Source organism: Merops nubicus, unplaced genomic scaffold, assembly GCF_000691845.1.
Source record: "Merops nubicus isolate BGI_N331 unplaced genomic scaffold, ASM69184v1 scaffold9755, whole genome shotgun sequence".
NCBI lineage: Eukaryota > Metazoa > Chordata > Aves > Coraciiformes > Meropidae > Merops > Merops nubicus.
Genome location: NW_008607601.1, coordinates 30,679 through 52,700, shown reverse-complemented (window position 1 = coordinate 52,700; position 22,022 = coordinate 30,679). Strand labels below are relative to the sequence as shown.

At 40.6% G+C, this 22,022-nt stretch overlaps 1 protein-coding gene across 1 annotated transcript in view; it reads right to left on the bottom strand.

Annotated features, from left to right (window-relative positions):
- The window catches only part of DCAF5 (DDB1 and CUL4 associated factor 5), a 58,677-nt gene that overhangs the window by 16,174 nt on the left and 20,481 nt on the right, over positions 1-22,022 (bottom strand). The window contains exons 5-6 of the mRNA XM_008939991.1: positions 16,141-16,354; positions 3,067-3,133 (exon numbers count right to left, since the gene is read on the bottom strand). Of these exons, the coding sequence (XP_008938239.1) occupies positions 3,067-3,133; positions 16,141-16,354 (281 nt within the window). The remainder of the gene's footprint in view (positions 1-3,066; positions 3,134-16,140; positions 16,355-22,022) is intronic.

Below are 22,022 nucleotides of genomic sequence, written 5' to 3'. Positions count from 1 at the left end.
TGGAAACTCAGGATTGCTTTTCTTCTGCCAGACTAGTGTATTAAAACCAGGATATCTACTTTAAAGAGGAAACTGGCTAACAAATTCACCAAACAATCTGCAGTTACTTGTGAAGTACGAGTGGAAAGCTGGGTAGTATTTCAATGGAGAAGAAAATGGAAAAATGAGCAAACTATTCCATTTTCAAGAATGGACAAGAGGTGGTAAAAAAGCAACCAACCTTTTGGCATAGGAAAGCCTGGCCTGTTCAGAATAGTCTAAGATTGTGGAAGGAGACAGCCAATAAAACTTTTCAATGGAACAGCTGCCTAAGCAATTTAGGAATTACCTTTTTTCACAGACCTCTCAGCCCCAAAGTAAATCCTGTTTAATAGCCAGAGCAAGTAAAACCACTGGCAGTTTCCAGCTGAGGAGGAATGACTCAATGCAACCTACTGGAAGGACACCTCTAAATTATGATTACTTAACAAACAAGCAAACAAACAAAAAAAACCCCAGCAGAATTTGTTCCATTTTCCTGATAAAACAGCAGCACAGGTAGCTGCATTCCTCCAACTTGAAATACGTTCACAATTGTCTGGCTGTTGTATTCTTTTCCATTTCTCTTCATCTTTTGTGTAGTAGTGTTGCTAACCATTAGATAGTTAGTACTTGCTGCACCTGTACTTAAGCACAATAGTTGATTTTGGAGTTGTAGTTAAGCATGCATCTTCCTAAAAAGATTTACTTGCAAAAAAAGCTGCTATTTACAAATAGCTGATGTAATTTAAAGGGGTTGTATCATAAATGTTTATAGCAACATAATGTCTGAATTCAACCAGAGGGTAGATATCACTTCCACATTTTTACTTAAAATACCAAGCAGCAATACAGGACGTGACATCATCCTGTCTACCTCGTACAATATTCTAAATGAAAGACCATATTCTGCCCCCTCAGATCACAGACCCAAAGACACTCCTATTTTAAGAGGCAACATGAGAAGAGATTTTTCCACTGAAGGAGCTTTCCAAGGTCTCCACATCCCTACAGCAAGACTCCTTCTCCAAGGAGGGAAGCACAACCACCTCTCTAGCTGAACAACTACTGCAAACCCCAGGATGAGATTTGAGAAAGGATGTTTCATCACATTCAGAACAGGCACAACCCTTCAAGAGGAGCTGAACAAAGGAAAGAAGAGCTTCAGTAAGCCTGTCACAGGTGACTTGAACGGCCAATGACTTATTTGCCATAGAAAGTGAATCTTCAGTTGTAACAAAACAAGGTTCATGAGTTTTGCTAAAATGTTTCAGTATGAGAAAGGCTCCAGTTAAAAAAGACTAAGACATACACTTTCCTACTGCAGAATCTTCTTATCCCTTTAAGCAACCACAGTCCTACCTACAGGATCTTCTGATCCCATTAAGCAACCACTGAGGGCAACTGACTTTAAGTAAGTAATTTTGTAACTGGAATGTTGCAAGTTTACTGACACCCTTCCTCAAGTTACAAAAGCCAAAAAAGAGAAAGCTGACCAAAGCACATGTGACATTATTTTGTGGTAATTCGGGCTATTACTCTCCATGCAAAGGTCCCAGACAGAATCTTTGTCATCTGCAGCTGCCTAGGAAAAAAAAAATTTCAAGAGCATCACAGCCAGCTAAACCCAAAATCTCAAATCCAGAATATACAAATGGATTCAGGGTAAGTGTACCAACATGCATAAAATATAGTTCTACAGATCACACATAAAACCTTGTAGATAAATAACTAACTTAAATGTATGTAGCCTCTGTTGTAACTAAGAGGAAATTCCATAAGTAGTAGTAGAACCATGTCAGCCGTAAAAGGAAATAATACAAATTAAAAGGACAGCAAGGAGAAGTCTCTAGAAACCTGACACAAAGATAAGAGGCCAAGGTACTTGTATATTTAGCAGGACCATCGTCAGGACTTCTGGACTGCAACATCAAATGCTGCTTAAACAAGCAATCCAAAATTAGAATGGCATTTTCCTCAAAATCCTGCCATTAACCAAGCCTTCTAGAGGCTAGTCATACTCTCAGTTGTGGATTACACAGCTATGACTAACAGCCTTTGAAAATGAAACAAAATATTTTCATTTTGCCTCTAACGCAGCTTGTAATTTGCTCTCACTATGGCTAAAGCACCTGAGACCACAGGGTAGCACTCAGTTGTACTTCATACCACTAAAATGTGCAGTTTCATCTGTTAGAACCATTAAAGACACAAACAGTAGTACATTCTCCTTAAGTCTTGAGTCTTTCAGTCAAGACTCAACACCCTTCTAAAAGAGCACAGTGATTTGTTGCAGCAGAGAAGAGGTTGCATGGCTTAGAGCATCATACTGCCAAACCCTACACAGCACTAAATGGGACCAAATCAGGCTCTGACCAACCGTGGCATCTGCAGCCCTGCTGTGACATCCACTCACACTGCTCCTTTTCTTTAACACCCCTCCCCTAGACTTCCACACAGAGTTGAGCTGGTGCTGTTTGCTTAGCACGTCTGCCCCAGCATGGGAAAGGGGCAGAAATGAGTCAGAAGTGGTCACTGCCACCAGCTCATAGTGCTCCTCCACCCAGAAGGTAGAAAGGCATAACTGCTCTGCACTAGAAACCAGTGGGAGGGTTTTGGTTCCTTACAGAAGCTGTAAGGAACACCATTTCGTGCTGCAAACTTCATTATGAGATGGAATTTCTTAGTGATGGATCCCAAGTTCTCCAGTGAACTCAGATCAGCCTAGAAGCAGCAGAGTTGGTAGACAGGAGGGAGGAAAGACACACCCTGCTCCAGCCACAGCTCTTTCTTTTCATCACCTCCTCTGGAAGATGTAAATGATGATTATATGAAAAGAGAAATAAAATCATTATGATAAAAGATTCAAATGGTACTGGCTATTGTTACCCAGAGATGGATTAGGCATTTGTAAACTCTCTTCATCCAGCTTTCATCAGAATTGTCCTAGATTCAGAGGCTGAGTGAGAAGAGCAATTGAAAAAACCAAACTTGTATTTGTTAGTCACCAGCACCACCCTCCCCAGATTCCAAACCAACAAAACTTACCTGCTTCTGGATCTGGAGGAATTCTCCACATATACAAGTTGAAGTCATCAGAGCCCGAAAGGATGTACTGTTAGGAATAAAAATAAAAGTGGTTTACCACAAAGATTCTTTTTTTCCTCATTTTTGATTTGTAGAAACTAGATGAACAATAAAAAATTTGTACCATTCTTTGCACCTCGTTAACTTACCCTTAAATGGAGGTACCAGCATAAAAATGTTGCATGCATACAAATAGACCCAAATTCAAAAGCATGCTTCATGTATTTAATGCCTACTGCCCAAAGCGTATGTTTTCTTTACTAAATAAGGCTATGGATTTTGGCTGGTTTTAATACAAGCATGTCTAGATCAAACTCTCACATCTTGCAGCCTGCAACTCTGGCCTTTTTTTTCATGTCAAAGTCTTTCATCCTTTTTTCTCATCTCCTGACCCACTGAGGAAAACTCCATCAAACACATACCTCAGAAGAGAGTGAGCACATCCATTACACACAAGCACAATGTCTGGCTCATCACTCTACTAAGATCATAAAAAGTCAGTCACTGAGGATAATCTTGAACACTGAACAAACCCAAAGCTAAACATTTGCTGTCAGCAAGTCTCAAGTGGTTTAAAAAAATGCATTTATCATACTGTTCATTTTTTTCCTGGGAACAGTTACTCTGAAGAGCTGGAAGGCTGCTCGTGTTCAACAGCGCATGAACCATGAGCAATCTCTTTACTGCACAGAACAGGCACTACACAGTGTGAAGTACCTTAATGCACTACAGACGTGTACTGGAATGACAGGTGACATTTGACATGACAAAAAGCTCACGCCTCTCAGTTCCAAGAGGCCACAAACTGTGCCTTACCACTAAATACCTCTTGTGCTCCCTGACATTTATTTCTCTCCCAGATTAGAGATGAGATGACACGTAGCAGAACCAAAGGCAAATTCCAGTTCCAGTTTTACTGGTATAGAGTGTAAATCTCTACTTCTCAACTGTCTTAAGACTTCTGCTTAATTAATACAGTCTAGAAGTTGGGTTTTTTTCCATTTTTTTACTAAGGTAGCATGAACGGAGGACAAAGAAAGAAATGGAGCAAGTTTGTCCCTTTTCTGACCTCTGATAGGAGACAAATTCTGTTTTGTTTGGCTCAAATACAACTGGTTCCTGTCTTTCACTCTCCAGGGATACATTAACTCATCAGGCAAAGTAACATCAAGCAGTGAGGAGACAAGTCCTGGAATAACAGAGGACTGAGAGGCAAATAAACAAAAACCATACAGTAACATGGAGAAAAACTGTTCTAAGTTCATATACATTCTGTTTGCAATGCTAATTACGTTTACACAGTGCTTGGATGTTTCCAGCCACAAAAATGTAATAACCAACCACTAAAACCCCTTCCCTTGTTTCCTACTATCACAATCCAACCATTTTTTTTTCTCTTACGTTTAAGGATGTAGGATATGAGTAAGCACTTATGAATGCAATTCTACTCATTTTCTGACAGATTAGAAGCACTGATCAAACAAAAGTTCCTTTAACAACTTGTGCACACTAGTTCTGCAACACTCACAGACCCATCCTTTCCAAGCCAGAAAGTTAATTCCACAAGCCAACGTGTTCAAGCACTTAGGCAGCTCACCTCTGCCAAACTGACCCAACAGTGCCAGGAATATTTAATTCCCTTTCATCTGACTGCTCATACATGTTAGCCCACAGCAGGCTGAGCCACTGTCCCAGAACAACACAGGTTAGGGGGCATATAGGCAACCTCCCAGCAACCAGAAAGCAAGCACCTCTAGTAATGTTTTGTTACATAAGAAATGCTACATGGAAAAAACCCAACCTTGTTCAAAGTTATAAAGATGTTGCCAAATGTTAGTATTTATTGCCAAATTACATGGTTGAAGCAGGAACTGGTTTGCCTAGGACACGTGGGGGAAAGTGGAGACCTCTAAAAGAGCTGGAAAGTTCAGTAACTGGAATTTATGACCTTAATGCCCTTTTTTTTTTAAAAAAAAAAAAAAAAAAGCAAACAAGTTCTAACAACTCCTCAATATGAAAGTCACTTAGCACTTCATGTCATAAATCAAACAAACCTAGCAACAGTGACAGGCCCCAAAGTGACAGATTTCAGACATCCTGCAGCAGGCACACAAGACAGAAACAACACATTACATACGTGCAGGGAATGAAGTGTTGGTGAGGTTCTTCAAAAGGGCTTCCAGAGTGATTTGGAGAGGAACATACTGTGTGTGCTGTAAGACTGAATGACCCATGGAGCTGCAAGGAAAACCTAAGGGATGTTCTTAGCTAGAAGAGAAAGTGACAGGACAGAGTGGACCTCAACAAGGTCCATCTCAAATTCAGACAGCTGCTACCTACTTAAAAGCAGCACAAAGTCCTTCGCTTCATGACCAGCTAACCTAATGACATTTGCATCAATCAAATACATTGGGCCAAAGTATTCCAGAGTGAATGAAGAGAAAACGAGAAGGAATGAATAAAGGATATGCACTGCAATTTATGCCTAGCCACAGAGCAAAGCTCAGCTTGGGATCTGAGCTGTTCTGGAGTACTTATCGGTTTAATCTTGCAACTGAGACAGCCATCAGTAAGTGCCAAAAGCATTAATTGATGAAGTCATCTACAAGTTTGATGCTGAAAGCAATAGGCTGCAAGCTGTAAACTTTTAATATAAATTTACATTTTATTTCAATAGTTAGCTCTGCCAAAAATTATCAGAAATAGATCATATCCCACAAAATATCCAACTGTTTGGTATTTCTGCCATTCCATTGTGGCTGCTGTAGCAGACAGCATCATTTTCCTTTTTTTTTTCCCTGTCAGGATACCTCTGGGGTACATATTTTCCTGTTGTTCTCACAATATAGAGCTGAATCCCCAAATGCATTCCTTTTGTCCTTTTCTTTAAGCCCAGGTGATAGGGGTCTGAAAAGTAGAACATGGGTTTCCAGAGACCAAAAGACTCCCAGAAGCACAACTTCATGGCTGCGGCTACTGCAAGAAAGATGTGCCCACTGAAGCTTCAAGAGCAGACACTCAAGCTGCTAAAATCAGAAATATGCCTCTTCCATGACATTTTAAGAAGAAACTCAATTCTAATTAGTAGTCTGTGCACAAGACAATGGGAACCCAAGGCCTCTGGAGAGCACAGCTGGACTGACATTACTAGGACATTTACATGATCATTTGTGAAAATTTTCTTTGATGTATTCATTACTAGTATGACAAAAAGCCAACAGTTTTCCACACTATTTGGAAGTTGCAGAAAAAGGACCAGGAAAACCAAAAGTCACTCCATACTACTAGAAAATTCAAAGAAATATTTGCTATGAAGTGCACCAGCCCCTAGTTAATAAGGCTGAAATCCTGAAGAAATGGAGTAGACTTTTTAAAAGGGAGGAACAGAAAGCAAAGGAAAAGAATGGGTTAGAGTGGGTTAGATGAAAGTCATGCTGCATAGGCTCACACTCCACTTAAACTGCGGCCAAAGATCTTTGGTCTTGAGGGGTTGTGCAAAATGTAACACCTAGCAGAGTACCTTCTACTCACTGGCTTTAAGAACAACAGCCTGGATAATCAGATCAGAGAGGCAAGTAAATGGCTACAGCAGTGAGCAGCCTCCCTCCGCCCCCTGCCCCACACACAAACTCCAGGCAGAACGCAGCCTCCAGAAGCAACGCAGCGCTGAATTCTGCATCAGACCAGACACAGCACGAGCAGCTCAGATGCTCAGAGGTCTGAGGGGAGACCAATATTAAAACCACCTGTTTCATTGTCTGCATTTTTGCTGCTGTATTTGACCAGGACTTCGGAGATCAACGTTCACAATATTCAGATGAACATGAGATTAGACAGAAAAACAGTTGCTCATAATTAATATTGGAGGTTTTTTAGGTTTTTTAGAAAGGAAGAATCAGCTCCTCTGTATGGCTGTTAGCAACAATGACAGGAAAAGGCTTCCAGATGACTACAAGCTGCTGAATCAGAAGTTTGCCTTAGAAGGAAGAAAACTTTCAGGCGTGGTTAGAGTCTGCTGCTGGAGAAAACACAAATTCAGTCTGAGCTTCAAGTACGCATAAAATGCCTAAAATGAACTATCATCAGGAACCTGGCAGAATTCCTTCGGACTAGCACTCCCCACTCACTCCACTCTAACTCTTCTCATTTTCTCTCTCCCCAAGGAAATTACAGCAGTTGATATAAATAAATGGAGATCTAATCTGCTGCTGCTATAGTCTCATAACAGTAGCATTAGCATTGCATCTTGCAGAGTACTACCACTCTGGGGAATTTTTTTTTGTTCTTAGCATTGCCAGTTTGAAAGCTTTCAAAATCCCACAAGTTACATTTCCTCAGGTGTTACTGAATATGGAGCATTTCAATAAAACTGTATCTAAATCAAACCTTATTTTACAGTTTCCATCATCCAGATTTCCTGTTTTCATAAATCTTCCCCTTACTTATGACTTATATCAGAGACGTTTTTAAGCTTTTGGCCTTAGACAAGGGACGAGCACACGTGGATCATTTTTCCAAAGTATCAGCACGTCTGTTTAACAGCCCTACTGATGTAGGGGAGAAGAAGAAGAATGTAGAAGAATTTGTCTTAGAAGTACCATCACCATGTTATTCCAGTTGGATGAATGAGAGCATGGGTAACAGTACAGAGATGATAACCATTTGAAAAGCGATTGCTGTTAAACGCTTGTTAGAGAGACTCAGTTTGAATGCTGCTGCTTGCAGGTTTACTAACCAGTCAGCTCTGAAAGGGACTCAACTTCTTATATCTCAGTTTCCACTCACCTGAGCATGTCTGTCCTTTCCTTAGAGAGGCCAATGAAACTTGGGGGAAAAAAAGATCATAGGTGCCAGGGAAGATTATGGAACGGTTCATCTTGGGGGAGATCATTCGGCAAGTGCGGGACAACAGTGGGATCAGGTCCAGCCAACATGGGCTCAGGAAGGGCAGGTCCTGTTTGCCCAACCCAATCTCCTTCTATGATCAGGTGATGCGTCTAGTGGATGAGGGAAAAGCAGTGGGTGTTGTCTGCTGATGATAGGATGAGGGGAAATGGCCTCAAGCTGCGCCAGGGAAGATTTTGATTAGATACTAGGAAGAATTTCTTCACTGAGAGAGTGGTTAGAGTGGGCTGCCCAGGAAGGGTGGTGGAGACATCATCCCTGGCCTGGAGGTGTTCAAAAAACAAGCAGATGTAGCACTTGAGGCTGTGGTCTAGTGGTTAGGGAAATCAGGAGGAAGGGTAGACTTGATGATCCTGGAGGTCCTTTCCAACGACTGTGATCCTATGATTCTTTGATTCTATTCTATGATTCTCAGGCTTTTAGCAAGCTGTCCCTTAGCTTCTTGAAGTAATGCAAAACCTGTACACTGGGGAAGAAGCACTGAGGCACCCAAATTTGAAACAGTTCTGCTGGTGCTTTGCACAGCTCCTTTAAGAGGCAGGAGGTATAGTCCCTCCATATAACCCATGGGTGGGGTGCAGGCTTTTGCTTTTCTTCCCAGGACAGCAGATAAACAATCTGGATTGGTGGCAGTCTGCTAGGTTGAAGTCTTAACTCCTCTTGAGCATATGGGGAGAGCTGCCTCACGTACCTTCTCTGTGGCCGTATATACACTGATAAAACCAGTTTGACATGAAGCATTGCTCAAGTCTGGAAAAAACTGATTATTTGTCCAAAGAGGTTGAAATTCATAGTAATCAGCACTTTGGAGAAAGAATTAATTACATGAAGAACACAAAACTTGTGTATTTTCCAAAGAGGAATGGTTTCCTAAGGAAATAAGTCTTACACTATTTTGTTCTTTGTGACATCTCTCCTGTCTTCAAGAAAGTTTACACCTAACGGCCAATATCAAATCTGATAGAGGACCTGAGGGTTGCAGAATTAAGGACTGCCTAGAAATGCTCTTTTAAAAACAGGCAGGCACACAGAGGAGAGAGAGAAACCCTGTAAGCAGCCACTGAGAGCAAAGCAGTGCCATGATTACACCCTCCCTACTGAACATCAGGAAACCCACATGGAAACTCATCCTTGAGCCCAACAAATTCCCAGTGATACCACCAAGATCTGCTTTTCATGGAAGTATTTCAAAGGGGTTAAGAAAGCAAACTATAAATAAACAAAAGCAAAAAGTAAGAAAGGTCACCTCATATATTTATCTGTGTACTTCTATGTGTATGTATATATATATACACAAAATATCACAACCATGAACACAGGGCTTGCTACACATTACATATTTTGCCTGAAAAATGTTTGAAAGAATACAACCAAATTTTTTGTGCTTTTGTGATGCTAAAACTGCTCTACACATCTTCCTTAGAAATGAGACTTCCCCTGCTATTTTCCTCTCTTTTAAAAAAAATGGCTGATATTTAATTTACCATTTGATCAGAATTCATTGCTAAATCTGCATTTTTTGCAGGTACAAAACCCACAGATGTGCTTTCAAGTGATCTTTCTGTTGTTAGCATACAGGGGAAATGAGGCAAGGACCCATCAATAGAGAAGAAAATGGACTTTTGCCTATTCAAAAAGCAACAATAAGCAAACACACAAGGATCAGCAATACAGCTGGTTTGAGATGGGCAATAGAGATGAACCGAAGAAAAGAACAGGTTCTCCCACAGAGTAGAGCACTCCTTTCCTTTCCTTAAACAATTAAGAAATAAACAACAGCCAACTGGTCAAGTATTCCCATCTCTTTGTGACCTTTCTGGTTACCTTTATGCTGATGGATCTAGGCTTTTAGTATAGAGCTCCCAGCAAGTGCAGCTTGAGAAGCCACTCTAATGATCATCTGCTGACCTCCTGGGTAGGTATGTTCAACCTACATCCCTTGTGCCAGCAGCTGCACTCGTGGCACAGCAGTGGTCTGGTTCAGTATCTAGGACAGTAAAATCCCATACAAATGGCAACGAGTCATTCACTGTATTTCTTCTCATTTATGTCTTTCAAGCAGCTTCTACAGGGGTCAGGTGGGTGCCAGTACAGCCCAAGTGAAGTACAGGACCTCCCCTCTCAATGGCATACTGCTGCCTTTGTGATACATTCTGGGGTGCAAATCCTATCTTTTGTGCAATATTTAACAAAGTTAAAGAGTAGTCTACAACTAGGGCTCACAGCACTGTGACATTAAGAGACACGTTTGCTTTGAAAGCAGCTGCCTTGTTTCATACTAGCCAGGACAGCAGCTTGCAACCTGTACTGTTTGAGACTGTTTCTTAGGAAGGTTGAAACTGGTACAAAAAAAAAAAAGAGGTAAAACTTTTCTGTCTCAGCCTGAGAATCAAACAGGTGTGTTCAAAGGCTTTTTACAACAGGAACTCTGTTCCTCAGTGAGAAGCGTGCCTATGTCATGAATTGGAAAAAGAAAAGCTGTGACACAGCAGACTGGAGAAACACAAATTGCTTCTGCTACATAAAATTCAAAGCCAAAAATTTGTATTCTCACTCCCTAAATCCCTAATCTTATAAGCAGCCAACTCTGTGTGCGGCAGTTTTAAATGCTTACAGAAGCATCATCGGGAACATCCATCAACATTTTTACAGCTGCCTTTTCTCCGTGCAGAAAGGCTGTAACACCAGTTTTATCTGTGAACAAAGACAACTTAGAAACCCTTACTGTAGATTTCCATGGCAGGGAAAATATTCCTACTGCATTCCAAAGAAAGCAACAATAAGCTTCTCTAAGCATATGAAGGGGGCTCTTCTGCATGTACCCCAGTTCTCTTTTTTGTTCCCTTCAGCCATCTGTTACCTTACTTTTTCAAATGCACATTAACTCAGATATTCTATTAGCCAAAACCCTCCTGAATTTATAGTTGCTTTTTCAGTATCTAGACAAGGTCCAATTTTAACAGTTCAACCAGGAACACTGTCAGTGCAGCAACCATCGTGTGCCACTTGCAGCAGCAGGTTCCTGCTCAGACTCCCTCCCCTTCCCTCTCCCCAGCTGCCCAAGGAGTGCTCCTGAACTGCACACCTCCTGGGCTGCATCATGAGGAACACAAAGCCTGCAAAACTCAAAAGCTCCTGAGTCAGGGTTCTACTCCAACAGAATTCAGCTTCAGCATGGGTCCCTTGGGGTTATTACTGTCCAAAGGCCTAAAGACCCCCCCCAAGGGCTACAGGAATGTGGAAAAGGGAGACAGGAAAGGGGGCTGGCAGGATGCCCTGGGGAATGGAGGAAGAGGTGTCCAGCATAACAAGGGCTTCAGAAAACTCCCAGCCCCTTCTGTCAAGACCCCAACTCTGAAGAGACATTTTCAGTAGGATCCTCTCATGTCTACTACCAAACCAACGGGGAAGAAATAAGTAATTTCACAGCCAGGTAAATTACTCATGCATTTTATATGTATGCAACATTTAGCCTTTAGATGCAATTTAAATGGCAATTTAGAAAAAGTAAAAAACAAAATACAACCTCATCAGTAATTCTTGGAAGAAGCCAATTTAAGACAGAGTAAGACATTGATTTTCTTTCATCCAAGCACAGCAACATATTTGCACACTGACTGCTCTTCATATATTAAGAAATGCTGACTGCAGTAAGCTACTACTCATTTAGAAGTCTTCTGTGCACAGGAAACCTCACGATATATTATTTTGAAGATTAATTCTCTTCTTTATAGCTTTTAAAGCTAGAGATGGATAATTACTACTTCCTAAGATAAATAGCCTTGAAGTCAGATGTCACAAAAAAGAACAGGCAAGAAAAATGTTATTTCTTTACAGAAGCAATGCCCAACCATATAAGACCTCTGGCACCCGTACAACTAAACCTATTCTTGGGAATGTCACATTCATGTATGAATTCTGTCCTGCTAAAAACTGTGTTGGCCCTAAGCAGGGCTATTTAGCACAGAGACTTCAACAAAATGAAGGCTGTAACTTTATAGGGAGTTGGAGCAGTCTGCAGTACCATGAGCAGTGCATTCCTGAAACTCTCCTCTACCAGAGTAATGTCAACAGAAAAGGCTGAGTGGTGATGTAATGTCTGAGGGCATGCCAGAGTCAAGACACTTTTGTTTGATTCACAGGGTACAAGTTATTTCTCCCCACCCCTGCCTTTTTTCAAGCAGGCAACAGGCCGTTGATTTTACAGCTACAAGTATTGGAAAGCCTCACAGTACCTGCACAGGGGAAAAAAAGGAATGAGCTGACAGCACTCATCATTGTGACACAGGCAACAATTCTTGAGCAAGAAAAGCTTTTGGTATATTTTAGTTTGGAGGGGTGTTTGTGTTTTGTGGGTCTTTTTTTCGCTGCAGTACATCCCCGTGGCTTCTGAGGCGCCTCACTTAAAAACGCATTTGGGCACCTAATGCCCTTCAGAACCTTCGTGTATTCTCAGGTCCAAGCAGGTACTTTCCACACCAGTCTAGCAACTACAAATCCTTCGTATTTAAACAACATTTCCCAAATTCTAATGCTGACAAGAAGAATGGAAACTCCCCCAGTACCCTGACACATCTTGAGAGTCTCACACATTTTATGATTTGTATGTAAACAAACACTTGTGCACACCAGGGTAAAATTGGTGGGAGTTAGGTGCATAAATAAATTGCCTTTAAAATTCTGGGCCTGGATGCCTGTACCAGAAGGATGGATAAATTATGTTCTCACATAAATCTCTATAGCCAACAGAGGGAGTGGGCATTCAAGAGTAATGTTTAACCCTTGTAGCCTTTTTTGCCCTGCCTCCCTTCCACAGCTTTATGAGCCAAGTGAGCTCCCAGATAACACAAAGCACATACAATTTTGAACACATCTATCTACCAACGTCAGAGCTCCCCTGTGAAGAAAAGGAAAATCAATGTCATGTGAATGAGGTCATTACACTCATGACATGGACAGAAAACAGAGTTCTGAGAGGAGCAAATGAAGGTAATTTTAAATGTCTGCAAACAAAACACCAGCTAAATATTACCTCTCGAGCTTTGGTAGTTGTAAGAAACAAGAAAAGTCTGATAGTGGCATTTCTGGGAAACATATTTGCATATGCTGTTTGCTGATTTTCAAATCAAGTTCACAAGGACTAGGGCAATAATGCTTTTGGAGGAAAACAGTTTGCAAGAACACAAAAAGAAGCACAGCTGCTCATCCTCCAGGATCCCCGTCATTTAACTTGTGCTACAACCCACACACCCAAAACACTTGCAACAACTCAAAACCATCTAGACACTTCAAAATGTGCTCTTATAAACATAAAAAAAATATTTGGTTTAACAGGTGAATCTGAGTTTTGTTCATTAAAGCATTAGTGGTTATTAAGTCTTTGTAAAGAGGTTTCAATCTACTTGCATCACAGATGCCCCAACAAAAGAGCTCCCCTCTAGAGTGGCAAGTAGGAGTCCTGGATCCAAGTCCTGTTGAGTAACTGTCACAATCTGTGGTCACTAAAAAGACAATGCTGAGAAAAGATCAGTATACAGAGCCAAGCTGCCATCTGTGCAAAGAAATAGTACTGACTTAACACAAGTACCTTTTCAAGGTAAGACTAACACCTACCTCAACCAGTCTTTGATCCCTTCCTTTCATTTCATTCAAACCCTTACCAGAGCTCTCTGAGCATCACTGTAAGTCATTAACCCAAAAAAGAAGCAAATGTTTCTGCCAGGTTAGGAAGCTGAATTGGAGAAAGGTCTTGTGTCATTTGTGCTGGATGAGAAAGGCCTCCCCCTTTCCCCAGCTCACTTTTGTTTCCAATGCACTCTAAGCAATGGAGTTTAGGATATGCCTTTCTTGTTAGGGTTCCAATACAGACTTGAAATGCTGCTTTATCGGATAACTAACTGCGCAGACAACACAGAATAGTTTTTGAATGCAGACAAGACATTTTTCAAGAACCAGGCTCTGTATAAAGTGTTAAAACCTAACTATTTAAGACAGCTTAAAAGAAGAAAAAAAGATTGAGTCATCAGTTTAATAAAGATGAAAAGAAAAATTGGAGACAGAGAAATATATCAGAGGTGCAAGGAGAGAAAATTTCTGAAGAAGCCTTCCTACCACAAGTGCCACTCAATTTGAACACAACTTTCTTAGCCTTAGATCCCTTCAAATGAGCCTTAGCCCACATAAAGTTTTGATCCTTCAAGGAAATATAAGCATAATTCTTTGTATGGATCTCAAATGAAAGACATTCTTTATTAAGGCTAAGGACAGCAATATTATATAGGAGAGGGGGGCTGAAACCACATAAAAAAAAAAATCTGTTTTGAATTTAAATTAATTCTGATTTTGTGGGGGAACACTTGTATATGTTATTTCATAGTCAAAGAACCGACCAAAAAGCAAAAGCATACTCATTCTATAGAGGGACAAAACTCAAAAAACATTGGAAATTTCCTGCATTCACCTTTTGTATCTTAGAGTAGGTTCCAACTCTAACCTTCGTTTCTAGAAATGCCTGGGATTTGGTCTTCTGTAAAAGGCAGTCCCTATGGAGTATCCATAGGGTTGACAATCTTAGTCAGCTGGATTTGAGCATTACTGGACAGTTTCAGACATATACAGCTGGACCACACGCTGGCATTTTCTGTGACTTCATTACCTTTTTTCCTTCCAGTTAGAGGATGGAGATGAGCAGGTATTTAAATGTCAAATTGCACATCTCTCTCATCCTCTAGGTTAGATTTCACCTTCCCTATTAGTTTCTTACAGAATTTATAATGGAGTAATTGGATGCAATGGAGTAATTCTGCATTTATAATGGAGAAATTGGATGGCTTTGCTCCAATTTCCAACTGGTTAGTTATGTGTTGCTACTTTTCTGAAAAGAAAGTCCATGAAGGCCAAAGAATATCAGTTTTTTAAAATTCAGGCTTCCAAAGTACTGCGTCAACCTGATACACAACAGCTATATTCTTCCCATTAAAATAACACCATACTCATAAGAAGCTTGCTTAGAAAGCACAAGACACTAAGGCTTTTACCTTAGCTTCTCACCTGTTACTGAAGACTTAACCATGTCAGAGTGCACACAGGTCTATTCTGACTTTCAGAGGGGAAAACAGCCTCATCTTTAGGCTGAATAAATAATGGACCACAAGATATCAGCAGTTTTCTTCTTAAACCATACATGTGTTTGGCCATTCTTTACAGTAAGCCAGCCTATTTTTTTTAAGATGGTTTGATTATTGCATTGACACACTCCTTCTGCCAAAACCTATGTAAAATTCAGAAACACTGTTCAAATTCGGTGATGCAGCTGTATTTCCTACTTCTAGTCTGAAAGAAGCTCAACTCTGCCTCCTGCAGTAGCAGCAGTAGAATGAATGACCAAATTCTGACTGCAGGAATTTTACCAATGCAAGTGAAGAAATTTTCAGATCTTAGTTCTATATTATCATGGCCTGAAAAATACATTTTTGTCCTTAAACGGTGTTAGTGATTCCTAAATAAAGCTGCCCAAAGCCAATATCCAGCTCTGAAAACTTACAAACTGCTGTTAATCACTTTGTGTGACCTAGTTTTTTGGGGATTAATAGTAGGTACAGAATCCTGCCCTCAATGAAGTAACAAACTATTCAGTAACACTTGTCATCACCGCTTATAGAACACTGAATTATAAAGACCTACAATCTGATCCTGTAGTAGAGTATTAAATGAGAAACATTGTAGTTTGAAATAAGTATCAATAACATTACTAATCCACAACATTTCTGTTCTGTGGGATTACCCCTATTGCACTTGGTAGCAATATTGTAATGAAAGAAAGATGCTTCTTTATTATACGTTGATAATACTGTTTCCTCATGGATCTAAAATTATATTCATTTGACCTAAGAAGCCCCTGCAAATACTTTGTGAATGTCACCTTCCAAATAACTATTAGATCATACCAAACAAGAGGTAAAATTTATCATATGCTTTGAGATGTGTTCTCTTCTTTCAGAGCCTGTGTTGCTTAACAGTTCTGAGGTACACTCAACACGTGTCTCGCCTCCTGCTTTATCTCCCGAATCGGGGAAAAAACCCTCACACAAGTGTTCTCAAACACTCAGGGGAACTCTGGAGACTTATTACCTGATCACGATCACCTGCAAAGCAGCAGCTCTTCATAGTGCAGGAGTTGAAGTACCCCTGGTTGTCGAACTGGAAGACGGGCAGGCGGCAGTGGATGTCGTAGAGCACGGGGGGCAGGCGGCGGCGCAGCGCCAGCAGCTGGGTGCCGTTGCTGTTGAAGCGGACGCTCATGGCGCTCTGCAGCGACAGGTTCCCGCCGTAGCGCAGCAGCGAGCTGGGGACAGGGAGGGAACGCGTGAGGCGGGCTCTGCCTGGGAGCCCAACGACTCCGAGGCTGAACTCGCTCTTTAACTTCACCTTTCTTTCAAAGAAACAAGCCCAGATAACTTGAATCTTAGGTACTTTCTGCCTCAAAGCTTTAATTCCTGACCAAACTTGATTGAAAGCCTGAATGACAAACTACCAAAACGCAAAGTCTTTGGAAGAGTAAAGTTAAAGACTGCAAATAGTTTTGTAAATAAGTACATTCCTTGCACAGGAGCAACGTCTCACAGTAGCCTTACAAAAGCTGGTTTTGTACTTTTGGGATGTCTGCGTATGACTCTGCCAGGACTCAGCTCTTTTTGCCAGCCCAAAAATTCATTTTTTTTCCCTCTGCTCTGGGACCAGATGGGACGTTCTCCCATTGTAGGTACTCTGAGCAGTGTCTCAATTCTGCTTCTGTTTACATTTCTACAGGGCATCAGAGGACGTTTGAAGTCTACAATCAGTTCCAGCTGTCTTAAATAAAAGGCCATCTCACTAACAAGTTATTCCAAGGAGTTCTAAAATAAGTCACTTAGCTAATCTCAAACTTGTTTCATCTAAAAATACTGCAAAGTAGGCAAGACAATTATGCTACCACATGACACTATTACTTAAAACTCTCACATGGTTGAATCAGCCAGTTTCCTTATCCCATATATGGCTGTGTAATCAGAGCTGGAATATTTGTATCGGTTCTTATTGACAAACACAAGACAAAAACAAAGGGTCACAAGTTTCCAGGCTCTCTCTTTAAAACAATAACAGAATATGGAGTTTGTTCCATCCAGGAACTTAAAAGATTATCAAAGCACACCTGAAATTCAACTTCCACTGCATGGGCTTTCTGTGTTTTTTGTTTGTTTGTTTCCCCCCCCCAATAAAGACTTAATTCAATCCCTGTGCTTGAAATGATTGTGTGTATGGAAAGGGGGACAAGGAAGAATACATTTTACCCCTTTTTTGTTCAGTGATCACTGAAACCACTTTAAGCAGTACCTGAACTTGCCCTTTTGTCAACAGGTTTTGAGCACTCTCCATCAAATCTGGTTAAGACTTGTGATTTTTATGCAATTTCTGGACCATTCAAGGCAAGTAAGCACAGAATTTTTAGATTCTAGGGGGAAGTTTATCCACAGATTTTAAAGCATTATACTTTCTAATGGAGCCCTCTGCCCCAACATTTGTGAAAAATGAGTCACTCCACAAGGATGGGAAGCCACATTCCATGCAGGTTGAAGCACGCTTCATTACATGAGATACTGTATAGTTAAAATAACTATTGTTCCTAAGCCAGAGTTAAACAAAACCAAAAACAAAAGAGAAGACTCCACGTAACAACTCCACTAGAAATACACTGCTCTCAAACACACGTGCTTTGTGAACTGAACAGGCAGAGTCAGGATGCCACAAAGGAACCAGAAGTCACATTTTCAAAGCTAACTAATAAGAGCTTCAAGCTGAGCACCAAAACTTCTGAATGCCTGTATCAGCATGAAGAATCCTGCTCTCTCACGTGTGTGTTCTCCTCCTCCTAGGCAAAGCTGTTGAGCCTCCCTTAATAGTGTTTACAGTGTTAAATACAAACAGGAGAAAATTTAATACTAGAAACTGTAACCTTAGAGAAAAGGATTTAGGATTCCCCTCATCAGCTCTAGTTTCTGTTCATCAAGATCAATGAAGTACTCAGCCAGCTCAAAACACTCAGTCAGGCATTAAAAAAACTAAAAAAAGCCAACCAACCAAACAAAAAAATCCCCAAAACACACGTGACTTCTCCCCCCCATAAATTTATGTAAGCCAAAAGTATTGTCAATGGAAATTTCTGCTTCCTTAAGAAAACCAAACGAAAAACACAAACACCTCCACAAAAGTTAAGTAAAAAACCCAAACCCCCAAATCCAACCAAAACCTCAACCTAGAAAACACACAAAAGAAATAAACCCAGATCTTTTTGGCTCAGAAATGTCACTTTTTCTATAAAACCACACAAGCTCTCCACCATGGATAAGAACACCATAACATATATGGTGTTTTCCTCAATCTAAACCACAGTCTGGAATTCGGTCTACAAGATGCCCCATCCTTTCAAATCTTCAAAATAAGTTTCCATGGCTACTATTAATATGCCCTGTTTGAAATATTTTGAGATTATATTTTATAGTAATAGCAGTGTAACATTAACCTAGCTTTGATTCTGCTTACAGATGTTTCCATTAAGCTCCTATAGCAGTCAAAGCTAATAAAGAAAACATCTCTTAAAAGCAAATTCCGTATTGTGTTTCAGTAACATTAGTGTAACAAAGTTTTACAAGAATGTTTTATTTCAGAAATTAAATGAAGAAAGGCTAGAACTTCAGAAATTATACTCATGTACAAACATAAGAAATCTACAATTAAGAAGCTGCCTAGTTAAGACCCCTCAAAAGACCCACAGCTTTGCCTACCTCATACACTCACTCTACACAATTCAGCCATACATGTAATGGAAATAGTTTGTGCTGCAGTTCCTTGAACATTTCCCAAAGGAAAAACAAACAACAAACCAACAAAAAAAATCCAAACCCCACATGAATAAAAAAGGCAGTGGGCTATGTCTGGCTGATAAAGAAATGCTAAAATAGCCATTTGCCATTCACCTATGAGAGCGACATGCTGACAACTCTCCCCACTTGCCTCGATTCTGTCCCCAAAAATTAGACTCTATAGTTCTAAGTGCAGCAATTTTGCTGCACTGTTCACAAGACAGTGGTTTTGTGTTTTCCCCACCCTTCTGTGTACTGCTTGCTTCCTCTCTGCCTCTTTGAAAGTGTTTGTTAAAATTAACTGCAAAGTGTTTTCCTTTAACAAGCTATAAGAAGAGGCAAGCAGGTAGTCAGGTGTGGATGAGGACAAACTGACACCAAACCCTACAAACATCCATTTCCTGACCCAAGCAGATGAAAAATAGTTGTGCTCTCTCTCTCTCTTCCTATAAAATAATCTCTCAGAGATGAGGTCAGAAATCTTGGGGTGGGGAAGAGGTGGGGGTGGGAGGTGTGTATGGAGGGAGTGCAGCTCATGGCTCTATCTTGGTGGACAAGCTAGGAACCTATCTCACAGAGACAGAAAATAAAGGAATTAAGAAATCTCTCTGCCTCCTACTGCAAGAAGTGTACATGGTAACAGTATTTAGATCTGAGGAACCCCAAGACTTCAGTACTTTCCATTACAAAATTTAGCTGACTACAGAACAACTATGCTGGCTTTAGGAAAAAAAGAAAGATTGCTGAAGATCTCTACAAAAATTGCAGGAAAAAATGCAATCAGCTCTCTAAGAAAGAAGCTGGGGGAAGTTATGGTTTCTTGTTTTTTTACAGTATTAAACCAGTACTAATATTCATTAGTACTACAGACTATATCTGAATCGAGAAGCTCTAAAGATCTTCAAACTTCGCAGAACCAGAGCTTTTGCTCTTTTCCTGTTTTTCTTTTTGGGGTAGGGAGGGAAGAGGAAAGGGAGAGCTGTGTTTAAGCACATTCAGTGTTCAAATCAACTATCTCCACTTCACCAGTTGCATCACAGTGCTGCTTTCAGTACCTTCAGTTAATGCTGCTTTGGGATTTTTTAACACAGGATTAGTGCAGACATGCTTGGATATGTTGCTCATGTTAAAATTGCCACTTCTGCCTGCTCATTATTACATGCCCAGCAAAGGAATTTCAGAGGCAACATCTTCTTGCAGTTACTAAAAAGTTTACTGATAGATCAAAAGCAATATTCTTCTCTCCAAGACACAGACCACGGCAACTCGTGATAAATTGGAAGACGATCCTAAAAGGGCACCTCTGAGCCAGATGGGTGCCCTTTCTGCCAGAGGCATTATCTGTATGAATACAGACCCAGACTACTCTGGGATTTAGTCTGCTTCCAAATTTGGCTCACCCAGCCAGCCGTGGAATGCTGATGCTGCCTACCAGCTCTGGAAGCAATATCGAGACAGACACACACAATTCAGATTTTTTTTAAAAAGTCATCTTGTGTGATTAAGAGAAATATTTAGACCACAGATGGAACATTACAATGCAAACGCACATGCTGGAGCTGGAGGGAGGCTGAGGAGGGAGAGGGTTATGTGCAATATGGTCATTTCCGCAGTTGGACTCTCTGCACACAGGCAGCACTCAAGTGTTAACCAAATACCAGCTCAGCCAAACAATGGAAGGCTTTCAATCCAAGAGCAGCACCACTAACGTAAACAAATCCCTTTCTACTGGCAGCTAGGGGGGTGAGGGAAGAAGCAATCTCACGGCACTCAGAATTTGCAGGAAAAGTCTGTACCTGACACAAGCGTTTCCCTCTCCTCCTCTCTCCCCTTTTCTAAACAAAGAAGTTGTTTCATCCTTTTTTTGAACAGTCGACTGCCTGAGTGGTAACATAAGCTTAACCCAGACTATTCAAAAGTTAGCTTGGCAACAGACAGTGGCCATTAAAACTGAGAGAAGATCAGTGTCTTGGTGGAAACAAAATAAAAGCAGCCTGCATGACAGCATTAAATAGAACCGTTAAGTAAAACCAGTGAATAGCCTCTCTTGATAAGCTACAGATCTGACAATGAACTGCAATACAGACACTGTCCCTGGGAAATGAGTGTCATTTCAGAGGGAGAAGGAAGGAAGGAAGGGAGAAAGTGTTGGTATCATAAACAGCAGTGTGTGAAACTAAATGAAAGAATGACCTTAAAAGGAAAAAATGAATTGAATGTTCGTAACTAATACAGACTATTGCACACAACTGTTTGTCAGCATTTCCGTAACCACAAAACTGAGGAACTTCTAACTGTGCAAAAAGAACTGGAATGAAACTTGGCAAACAGAATCGTGGCCTGGAAAACTGCAGGAAGATTTTGGGGTTTCTTTGGAAGAAAGTTATTCCGCGTGTATAAAAAAACCCCACAAACAATTCTTACTTAGTCTGGAACAAACAATTACAAAGAGTCAAATTAACCAGTAATAGAAAAGCAAGCACGAGATCAACTTGCATACTTCTTGTTTTCTAAATAGATTACAAGTCTCACAGAAATGTCAAGGTAGCTTCTTTTAAAAGCAGGTACGTCATGTCAAAGCATATAGAGTTTCTCTGTATGTATTCAGAAGCATTGGCAAGAAGTGTTGTATTGTTAGCAAAACAAAGTACCTTTGTTTTCCTTTAAAAAAGAACATACATGGAAAATCAAGTGCATCCACCAAGGCAGGCAAAGAAGGTAATTTAGGGTGAAGATTCTGTATGTTTAAGAACATGTCACTCCTTCTGCTCTTTACTGTTAGGGACAGGAACAGGTAAACCTGTATAAAAAGGAATCCCTCATAATTAATAAACTTTCATGTGTGGCAAGATCTGAGGTGAACAGAAGCTCCACCTTTCCCTCCAAAACAGAAGGTCAACAACTTTTTTTTTTTCTTTTTTAATAATTGAGATTCTTATCTGATAAATTGCTTGAAAATCTGGAGCCTTAAGAACGTCAAACCCCACCAGATTTACGTCCTTGGAGCAGCCAGGCCTCGTAAGAGCAAAGGCTTGGCCCTTAGGATCTAAATGAACCACTGAACACTGACGTTGCTTCACCAGCCACCTCAGGCAGTTTTGCAGAAAGCGTTAT